Below are 12154 nucleotides of genomic sequence, written 5' to 3' on the forward strand. Positions count from 1 at the left end.
TTATATAAATCAATTTAAATTTCACCAATTAAACGTGTCAAAAATTTAATTCAATTTATTTAGGATCTTATTAGATCACCCATTTAATAATTTATAAAAAATAGGTCAATACATTATTCATTTAAATAAATTTTATGTTAATTAATTGAATTAATACACATAATTTATTTGATCTTATTAATATAATTTTTTATAAAAATTAAAATTTATATTTATTAGTAATCACAATATCTTAAATTAAGACTATCTACTTACAAAAATTATCAATATTTTTCAAATTTTAATATATAATAGAATCAATATTACAAACCTTACAATAACAAATATAAGGATTGATATAAAATTATAATCTCAATAATAAAAATATAAGCATGTTAAGATATATTAATATTACAACTCAACAATAATAAAATTATAATTTTGAAATAAAATCTAAATGGTCAAAATTAGTTGATTTTAAGTTAAACGGATTGATCACTCATTATCAACCTATTTATAAATTGTGTCTTAATAGTTCAACTCGTATTGACCCGAACTAGTTAGTATCAAATTCAAATTCATTAATTTTGTATTGTGTTCGTATTAAATTTACAGATCATTTCACATATTACCACTTCTAAATGTGCCAAAAAGTGCTAGCATGTGGGATGAGAGTTAATCAGTACTGTTATATATAATCGTGAAGTGTGTAAATATTATGTAATTATTTTAAAAAAGAGTATAATCTACTATTAAAAAATTAATTTTATTTTTATATTAATTCTATGTTTTTTCAAAATAATTATATGTCAAGTGTCATTTCTCTAGATTGATAATGGAATATCCATAGCGATTTTAATTTGGAGGGCTCGGGAGTACATTCTCAGGTCGTTTCGAGAGGATCCTATCTCATATTTGCAAGCTCTTCCAGCCCATCTCCAACCTCCAATCATGCGATTTTTTTTTTTTTATTTCCCAATCCAGTCCATTCGAAAGAGGAGATCACTACAACAAGTAACCCCATTTGTTGCATTTTTATTTTCGGCGATGATTAAACAGCCAGTATGGCCATCAGTTGCATATGTGATTGTTTTCTCTGCATTGGCATATTCAATCGTAGTCAGAATTTATTATTATTGCGGCGACAATTGTTCGTGGCTATACCACGTGCAGTAAATTGGTCGTGGCTATAGAACTCAATTTATGGCGCTTAATTTGTAATAATCCATCCAAATTTAACTCTGGGTGTCAATTTGGGAGAACCATGATCTCATCCAATCCCAGAAATTTAACAATTGACACTGGAAGTATTTAAATGATGGACCTAAATATTCATGAGCTTGTAAATTTGCACCCAAATTTCATCAGGATATGCGAGATTAACCAAAAATTTTGGGGAAAAATTATCATTAGAAATTTTATACCTAGCAAACCGAATAATCTGGAATGGCAAGAAATTGACAAATTTTGCTATGGCGACCAGTCGAATGCCATAAGTTGTCAAGAATTGGGCTGCCGAAAATGAACGTCAATACCCCGGCGAGCATATTGCTGCAGAACATTTGTTGTCTCTAAAAGCGCGGCAATAAATACAGTGCCAAAAGTTTTAAGGTGCTTGAATCTCGAGAGGAAGCAGAACGCCGGCGAGATTTCAGTTGTTGATGAACTCTTCAGCGGATCTGAAATCGCTGAAGAGACCCCCACTTGAGTGACGAGCAAATTTCTCGCAGGGAGTCCAGTAGACCTTATCGGCGAGATTTCGACCGGGGCAAACAACATTTTCGGCAGTACTATTGGCAGCTTTATCGGCAGGTAGATCGACGGGAAGAGAAGGAATTCTTCGGCGGCTCCGTTGCGACGAAGAACAGGGCAGATGTCACGCTTGGATTCTGGCGTTTCGTCTGCGAGTTGAAAACCATGGCTTAATGACTTTAGCCACGGTTTTGCATCTTGTTAAGGCGATTTTCGAGCGCCGTAAAAACTATACTCTGTTGTAGTCGATGGAAAATCATGACCAAATCATTTGCTGTTTTAAGTGAAAGAAGAAAATTAAAATAAATAAATAAATAAATAATTCAGCATTTGTATGGTAATATATATGTATATCAATTTAATTTCATATAATAATGTAACGTACATCATATATTATATGTACGTAAGTAACTACAAGTGTTGAGGGAAACGGATTCTATGAGTATATGTAGGCTATATATGATATTAACTAATTGACATTGTACGTATGGTAAGTAAGTATATAATTAACATGACCTTAGTTCCCCAAATATATAATAATTACGAAAAGTATATATATAATTAGAAAAATTCTACTTGCAGTCGGCGTGCAAACGGTGCTAAGGTGGCGTTAATGAAAACGGGGCCGTTTTAATTTTGGTAGTTTCCCACCTTTTTTTTTTCTGACCTTTTACCTTCTGAAGACCTGAAGCTCCCTCTCCATCGAAGCCAGCCCCTTCTGTCTCCTTCCTTTCCCGAAGCTCCCTCTCCATTGAAGCCAGCCCCTTCCATTGAAGTTCCCTCTCCATTGAAGCTCCCTCAACTTTCGAAAGTCCATCAAAGCCGAAGCCCCTTCATTCCTCCATCCCCTTCCTTCCCCATGTTTCGATTTTAGAAGAACCTCGAAGACCCGAAGCCCATTCCTTCCTCCTTGAAGTGTTTCTCTCCATCGAAGACTCTTTTTTTCTCTTTCTCTGTGATTCGAAGATCATCCCTCTCTGTTTTTCTGTCCCTAGATCCCCTTCCATTTCCCTTCATCCCCAAACTTCCATTGTTTCGAGAATGCGATTTCCCTGCCCCGAATCCCTTCCATTTCCCATTCCCTAACCCTAACCCTGACCCACCGTAACCCACACGTTTCTGTAACCCTAACCCTCAACCCAAATCTGTAACCCTAACCCAGCCCATTTCCCCTCAGCCCGAATCCGTAACCCTAGCCCAGCCCTTTTCCCCTCAACCCGAATCCGTAACCCTAGCCCAACCCTTTTCCCCTCAACCCGAATCTGTAACCCTAACCCAGCCCTTTTCCCCTCAACCCAAATCCATAACCCTAACCCAGCCCTTTTCCCCTCAGCCCGAAGCTCTAATCCTAGAATATGGCCATCAAGGAAGAAGGAAGAGTGTCGCCCTTGTCTAGTCCAGAAGGAAGGCAAGTATTCTATTTTTTTCATGCATTATTTTGTTAGCCTGTTAATTTGTCACTTTTATAGTTTTCCAGTTTCTAATTATGTCGGGAAAGATAATGTTCTTATTTATAGACAAGTACATTGACTTCAGCTTGGTTACTATTTTCTTGCATCAGTTTGATCCCAACATGTAATGAGGAAGTATGGATGGACTGCTAAAGTTACATAAGGTGGTTGAAAACATTGCTTAGGATCAGTTTCAGCAAAGGAACCTTATCAATGTTTTTTAGTCTGTTAAGAATGTACTTGGGCTGTTTAATTCCTTAATTTGCATATGGTTACTGTTTTCTTGCTTCAATTTTACTCAAAATGTAATAAGGAAGTACATTTGGGATCGATGGACACCTAAAGTTACATAAAGTAGTTCAAAACAGAGCTTAGGATCAGTTTTAGTAGAGGAACCTTATCAACATTTTTTAGGTCTTTTAAGAATGTACTTGGGCTGTTTGTTTTGATTGTTTTGATTGTTATGTAACTAATAATGTTCTTATTTATAGTAGTATATATACAACTATACTATATACTATATATCTAGTAGTATATATACTACTATACTATAGTATATACTATATATACTAATAATGTACTTGGGCTGTTAGTTACATAAATAAACAAATAAATTGGTTTGTTGTCATTGTTTTTAAGATAAATAGTGATTTAACATAGTAACATATTAGTTACAGTCATATTTAACATAGAAAGACATCCATATGCAGATATTATTCTAAAAAAGCTTTGAGTGTGAATCTGTAATTACAAGTAAACTTGGGTCTTTGATTATTCAACTGTGTAGATGATTTAAGTGTTGTAAATGGGAATTCATGAAGGATACTTTGCTAAAATTGTATTGCTTGATTGACCATTTATTTCTACTACACTTCTTCAACATGATGAAGTAGTGGGAAAACAACATGGATGTATGGTTTATGTGTGTCTTTTGATGTGTTCGTTTCCATTGTGATTATGGTTAATGCTAGAATCTCTACTACATCATCACTATCTTCTTCATCCTGGTGCAAACATACTTTGCCTCCTCCCTTGTGCTTCTGTGAGGTTGAAGCAATATTGAGATACTCAAAAACTAAAGCAAATCCTGGACGACCCTTCTTAGGGTGTCCTAAGTACAACACAAAGGTAATTACAAGAATTTAATTAGTACTACATTGGGTTTACATTGCCATCATATTACAAACATCTAACTCTTTTTATGTATCTGTGTGCAAATATCAGGGATTACCATACTGTAAATTCTTCAAGTGGGCAAACTTTAATGAATTCACTACAGATCTAGAAGAAAGAAAAAATAAACTGTTAAGGAAGGAGGAAGAGCTTGAGAAGAGAGTCAGGGATGTCGAAAAAATGGAGAATGAGTTCCGTAAGATATTGGATGACATCGAGAAGCGAGAGATGGTGCTATCCGAGCGAAATGAGGAGCTCCAACAACTGGAGTTGATGCTTCTTGAGAGAGAATCTGTCCTAAGGCGTTCACGCACACTACCCCCGAGTGTATTGGGGTTTTGTACTTGTCTTTTGTTGTTATTTATTGACTTGGTAGTGGTTTATGTTAGTTGAATTTGTAGTTTAATTGTTATAAGTTATTTAGTTGTGTTGTTTGTATAATTAAGTGTTGTAATTATTTAGAGAACTTATTTCTACTATTTGTTCTTTTCTTGGTAGTGGTTTATGTGCTAATTATGAACTGTTTAAGTGTTGTAAGTGGCTTTAGTTATTGCCATAAGTATAGTTAAGTGTTGTAAATATTTGGATATCTAATTTATAATTTAGTTCTTTTAATTTATAGGGACTGAATTGTTTAAGTGTTTAAGTGGCCATGGCGCTGCAGTTTCAAGTGTAATGTCTCAGCTTGGTGAACACTTGAAACCAGTTTTTATAAAAAGTTACTTTTTCCCTTCCATCCGAGTGCGTCTCCTGAACATGTGCATTGACTACCCTTTCACGCAAGCATATATATGCTCGAAAGGAGTAAGACCCAAAGCGAGTAAGACAAGACAAACGTGCATTTACATAACAAAATAAACCTGTCCTACTTCAATTTACAAAAACTTTCATCCGATAACCACCTGTCCATAATCAATTTACAACAACTTTCACCACCTGTCCTCGCACAATATCTATACATAAACAAGAGACCACATGTCCTATACAAAGTTTATAACCACAAATGGGAAGAAAGAACCAATAAAACCTCCACCAACTTCCCATAAAACTTGCCAAGACCAGTCGAACACTTAAATAATTACAAAACTTTTTTCACCATACTATTTCAAACCACAAAATTCCTACAACCACCAATTCCACAGGATATGTCTTCCCATTTACCAAATATTTACAAACATTTGTTCCACCCCCTGGGAAGCTTTACACAAAATAATCCACTTACCACCAATTAATGTAGAAATGGATATAACCACCAATACAATTCTTTCCACAAAATTAACTACAACCACCAATTAAGCCAAAATTTGATTTCTACCAAAATAATTACAAAAGTGAATAACCACCATATCACTCCTGCAGTTGTGATCCATCCACTCCTTCTAGTACAGGTTGTGATCCATCCAACCCAAATAGTATCTGTTAAATATGACAATATAAAATATTAAGGCTAACATCGACATAACGTATAAAATATCAAAAGTTTAGAAATATTACACTTTCTTGACTCCCAGCCATATTTTGATTTCCGCTAATGTCAAATGTTGAGCTGACTCGAATAGTCTAGTGATTCATGTAAACACAAAAGTATGACAAATATAACTTGCTTCATGACCCATTAGTGGTTAATGTTAATATGTAAAAATCCTCCTTTTTTATTAAGAAAGATATGTATACCTGCATGTTTCCATCCATCTCTGCTGGCCCAAATAAATTCCTAAATGTGTCTTGGGCTGGCGTATATCCTCCATCTCTCTGATATACACAAAACAAGAGAAAAATCGTTGTAATCACATTTTTTGCATAAATAAATCAAAACAAATAATAATTGAATATTATTTAATAATTTTTATATTTCAAAATTCAAACCTCTTTACGTTTTCCTAATAAATTTGCTTTCTTTGTCTTCGCTTTTCCTTTCCGGATGTGTTGCTCCATCCTGGATGCTCTCCTCAGGGATGGGGGTCTGCCTTTTCTTCGCACAACTCGTGGACTGATAACTTGCTTCGAACTACCAATGATGGTTGTCTCCTCCCCTATTTTGGTCATTGAAGGGGGTTCTTGATTGTCGCCATATAACTCAATCATTGCATTTAACTTTTTTGTCGCATCTTCAATATGCTCTTTTGAACCCGTTGCACGAGTAATCATCTGATAACAAATATTCAATAAAGTTGAATATCTGTTAGTATCTTCTCGCTGATGCCCTGAGTCATATGTACTGTGGATTAAAGTGTATCTCCGTTTGATGTCTTTCCTCCATCGATCTAAAATGTACCTCGCTGGTAAAGATTTTATCCCATTACATTTGAATATGGACAAGACATGCCTACATAGTATCCCCCTCATCTGAAATAACCCACACGAACACTTAACTTCGTAGTCTTCCTCATTAAAGTCCACATAATATGTAATATTTTTACAAAACTCCTCAACACGAACTTCATCTTCTACCAGATATGTCTTCTTCACACCATCCCGTCTAAGTAGATATGGATCCATATCGAGCACACCCATAACTTGTTGCTGAACTTCTCTAAATTTTGCATTCGTGTACAACTCTTGGAATATCTTCTCTATAGGAGATCTAGATATACATGGAACTGTAACTCTAAAGGAGTGGAAGTCCGCGCTGATTTCATTCTTGATTTTCTTTCTCAATGCATTGTCATATTGGTCAACGAACTCTTTCAAGTTTGTCTTTGCATGAACATACCCGTCGAAAAATGCATTCATGCTCTCGCTCCGTTGTGTGGTACTCATGCCAGCCCAAAAATACTCCTTCAGGAAGACCGGTACCCAATACGTGCGCTCAGAGTACAAACTTTGCAACCAGCCATTCTCTTGCAAGGTATATGTGCTAATTAACTGCTCCCAGGAGTTCTCAAATTCTTCAATATTTTGAGTGTCATACACACATTTCATTAGCTGACTTTTCAGGCCACTTTTGTAGGCACGATGAGAGCCTAGCTTCTCAGGGACTTTCTTAAGTATATGCCACAAGCAAAATCTATGCCGAGTTTTTGGAAATACAACAGCGATTGCATTCTTCATTGCTCTGTCCTGGTCAGTAATAATAGTTGGCGGGGCTAGACCATCCATACACTGCAGCCAAGTCTGGAATAACCAAATAAAAGTGTCTGTGTCCTCACTAGAAATTAACCCTGCCCCCAATAGAATCGATTGGCCATGATGATTTACACCAACAAAGGGTGCGAAGGGCATCCCGTACCTATTCGTCAAGTACATAGTGTCAAATGTTACCACATCACCAAAATCTTGATATGCTGCCCAACTGCGTGGATCTGCCCAAAATATATTCCTTAACCTCCCATCATCATCTAAATCCATCAAATAAAAGAATCTGGGATTCTTGTACTGCATCCGAGAGAAATAGTCTCGAAGCGCTCCAGCACCACCTGATCCAAGTCGCAGATGTCTTGCCTTATCTATGTAGTTGCGACAAACCTTTTTCGAAAATGGCAGGTTCTCAAACCCTCCCGCGCCAACAACAAGAGACCCGAAGCTCTTGTTCATTCGGATGCTAGCCAGGTCATTAGTATCTAGTACTCTTTTTACAGCCTCACTTACTTCACAATTACAACGGAAGAAGCGCGATTTCTGTGGGCTCAGTCTGTGATTGTGTGTATTATTAACTGTGGTCAACTTCATCTTTCCCTCAACTTTTAAGGCATTAATCCTTGCCTTACAGTTAGTGTTAGCTGTCGGCCGTGGTTTGCCCATGTTCGTCGTTTTATTTCGAGTCTTTCCCCCACGAGCACAACCAAGAGTGACATATCTGACACTCCCTTTGTCATCCCTCTCACTCCTTTGTGTCATGGATCCAAATCCACATATTTTAGCATATAACTTATAATAGCTATTTAATTCCTTTAAAGAATTAAACTCCATCCCTGTTTTTGGCTCCTCAATCATATCACCACATCCCATTTCTTCTACCTGGGGTGACCCGGCATTGCCATCGCTTGTTTCCCATGAATCTGGCCTATCCTCTTCACCTTGAGACTGAACTCTAGATGACAAACAGGGCGCTGCACTTTCACTAGGTGTATCCCCTTTACCAAATTTTTTGGCCGATCCGGAGCTTGTAGCCATGAGAGGATTCGGGCGGCCCATCCCATGCTGAAAAGGGTAACCAGCATTCTGTTCAAAACAAAAGCAATTAAAATTTATTAAAAGGAAGGGGGGGGGGGGGAAACAAAGTTCGATCATCACCATCTGAATGTTGGCTTGAAGTTGGTGTGCATTTGGATATGGCATAATAGCTGGTGACCATGCAGGTGGGGCTCCATAGTAACCGTGCATGTAAATTGGAAAGTTTGAAACAGTGGTTGGGATGTCCTAACATAAAAATACGTATGATAATTAGCAACCATGCTATTGACGTAACAAATTCTATAAAAATCATATAACATACCTTGGTCAAGGGATCTACACTGAATGGTGTTGAGAGAGATGGGTTTTCATCCCCTATTCCCATGCTAACAAATAAAAATTCTGATCACTGAAAAGTCAATCCAAGAAAGTGTTTAAAGTCAAGGAGCAAAAAAGCAAATAACTTGGAGAAAGTGTAATAAGCACATGTCCCATAAAGTGTATCATAGATATGTCTACCAGTTCATTATAATCAAGGAGCAAAAGAATAAATAACTTGGAGAAATAATATAATTCAACCATTTCATGGAAATAAGCAAATAACCATAGGGGGTTCGAGGAGTATGCCCCATCAACAAAATTAAAGGTCATAAACTCAGCTTCAATACCAAGTGTAAATTCTTTTTTTTCTGCCTATATCATGATATAAACATGTAATTATCCGAATTTATATTGCATTTGCATATGGAGATTGGGCATTGGATAGTGTCAAATGTTGAAAAAGATGACAACAGAAGGCGTTACAGGTTGGTCAGTCAAATTTTATCTGTGTCATCTTTCCATTGATCCCATTTAAACTTTATGAAGAGATAAAACAAAGCATTCAAAAGCATACTCTGGCCCAACACCACCACCTATAATGTTCTCATTGAAATAATATTATTAGTTTTGAAGGACTGTTATTATTATAATATATTTGAAGAATTGTTATTATTATAAAAATAATAACAAATATATTTGAAGAATTGTTATTATTATTATTAAAAACTTTAGTAAAAATATATTTGAAGGACTGTTATTATTATTATTATAAAGATAATAACAAATATATTTGAAGGACTATAAACAAAAACAATTCGCAAAACAAATAAACATATGATGCTACAAAATTTCTCATCATAATATCTTTGCCTTTCAACTGAGACCAAGCATAGTGCTATAATCTCATCATGTTATCTTTTAGTAAAAAATAAATGTTTAGACACAGAGATTTTGTTGGCATTACACAAAATGTAGAGATTATAGCTTCACAGGTATGTGTCTGCATGCATGCATCCCCTATTTCACGATCACAAACACCTCAACCAAATGGAGACTCGAGACTCCCGCTCCATCAAACAGAGCTTAACGCAAATCAAAAATGTTTTTAACAATAAATCAAACAGAGCTTAAGGCAACTTCGGTTTTTAACAAAGCTTGATACAGAGCTTAAGGCAACTTCCAGGTTTTCCACAAAGCTTCAAACGTTTGAAGCTTACGGCAACTTCCAGGTTCTTAACAATGCTTCAAACGTTTAAAGCTCAGGCCAACTTCCAGGTTTTTAATGAACAGAGCTTCAAACATTTGAAGCTTAGGGTAACTTCTAGCTTCTTAACAAAGGTAAACACGTTTAAACCTGAAGGCAACTTCCAGCTTTTTAACACCGCTTCAAACAGAGGTCTACGATGCATGGAATATAACCTACCAGTTGTTGTCCGAATGCAATCTCAGTAACAATGGGACTAAGATGCACAGATCCAACAAAATTAAAAAAACCATAAAATTTGAGTTTACAGTGTTTTGACAGGCGTGCGTATGAAGCACGAAGACCCACATCCCATACAGATTCATATCTCCCCCATTAATCTAAATAAAAAAAATATACACACGCTACAAAAGACCCACATGCAGAAGAAGCACGAAGGGATTACCAAGTTTCTTTTTACAAACGACAATGCCGAAGGAAAAGAGATGGTGATCAATCCTTGCTCTTGAATCTTCGAGGTCGTACTTATTCCACGGCTCTGGCCTTTGGGTTCAATCCCTTGTGGTGCGTGCTTCTTTCAACATTTTAAACCAAATGAAACCCAAAAAAAATTCAGGCCACTTTTGTACAAAACAAAAACCTGCACAGAATCAGCTGCATGAAGCAAAAGGTTCGGAATCAGCTGGATGAAGGAGACCCGAATCGGCAGCATGAAGGAGACGCCCCGAATGCATGAAGAATACCCCGAATCAGCTGCAAATCCAAGCCGAAACCTGCTCAGACTTCCATTTTCGCTTGCCCAAGCTTGAAGCTTGTAGAACACGCCAACCAAAGATTTTGGTGATCACAGTTTCCCGCATTTGAACTTTTCTGCCATTTTTTTTTTAATATAACGGTTGACGTGGCATTATGCCACGTCAGCCGACTGCATGCCGTTTGCAGCTCCCCGACTGGCTGTAGCAGAATTGATATAATTAACATGACATTATATGTATATATATAGTAATTTGTTAGCAGCAGTAGTAGTACTAGCTAGGTAATTTAGCCATAAAGATCCAGCTGCATGCATGCATGAATAAATCCTTCCGCACAGCTCACAATTAATGCTTCATCAAATTTATAACTACGATCGATCGAGCGCATGCACCACTCAAGCAAATATTTCCAAACCTTATCCATATATATATATATATATATATATATATAACAACTAATTAAGAGTACTGCAATAATAAACTTCCAATGTGCTCAAAATTAGACACACACGTACAACAACGTCTATGCCGCAATATTAATTAATGATGAGCTTCATTCGAATATGTATTAATGTTCCAAACTCACAGTACATGACAACATTATTATTAAGACTGCATTCATAAACTTTGGCCGGAGGCCTACATGACCATGACAGGTATCTACGTACCCATGATACAGCAGCCATTATTTTGCTTTTCATACTACTACAAATTAACTAAAAACAAATTAAACAAGAAAATCACACACACACACACATATATATATAGCGATCAGCTAGTGAGTCGCCGCCCTTATATGTGATGGAACTTTCCTCGAGCTAGCCCAAATGCACGCGATCTAAGCAAGCTTAGAGAGATTCCGAGGAAGATGAAGTAGTACTGCTGGAAATGCCAAAGGATCGAAGTTGCCCTGTAAGAGAAACCGCCCTTAATAAGGCGATTCAGTCTTAACAGCCATTATTATTTCCCCGCCGCTGCTCTGGATGAAAGAGCCTAGCATGGGGGGAAAAAAGCTTAATAAAACGCTTACGTGAAAAAACCACACAACCACCACCATCAAGCTGCAGACAAATATATAAGCAGCCACCCCCTCCAACCAGTACTCGATGATCGATCAGTTTGAGATCAGCAATTTAGTGCCATTGGAGGGGGTGACAGAGAGGACACCAAGGCTTTTGTGATGGGATGGTGCGGTACTAATTAAGAGGGTTTGATCATGGAGCTTGGATTGGATGTCGTTATAGGATTCGCTTGGTCACCAGGGCAATAAAAGGTTCAGATGACTTAAGTAGGCCTCTAATCACTTTTTTCTAAAGCAAAGCGGAAAGAAAAAGTAGGTAAAAGCGTGAGATGGGAGGCTACAAAGTTCGAGTCTCAGCATCTTCCACGGAATATGCCTTTGGGAC

General features: G+C 36.9%; 1 protein-coding gene across 1 annotated transcript; it reads right to left on the minus strand.

Moving 5' to 3' along the window:
- Nucleotides 1-5702: 5702 nt before the first annotated feature.
- Nucleotides 5703-8853, minus strand: LOC122275870 (protein FAR1-RELATED SEQUENCE 5-like). The gene is made up of 6 exons (XM_043085173.1): nt 8791-8853; nt 6795-8516; nt 6222-6503; nt 6030-6107; nt 5850-5915; nt 5703-5771 (listed from the first exon to the last, which is right to left on the minus strand). The coding sequence occupies exons 1-6, from the start codon at nt 8851-8853 to the stop codon at nt 5703-5705; spliced, it is 2280 nt and encodes a 759-aa protein (XP_042941107.1).
- Nucleotides 8854-12154: the final 3301 nt, after the last annotated feature.

This window comes from Carya illinoinensis, chromosome 9 (genome assembly GCF_018687715.1).
Source record: "Carya illinoinensis cultivar Pawnee chromosome 9, C.illinoinensisPawnee_v1, whole genome shotgun sequence".
NCBI classification, from domain to species: domain Eukaryota; kingdom Viridiplantae; phylum Streptophyta; class Magnoliopsida; order Fagales; family Juglandaceae; genus Carya; species Carya illinoinensis.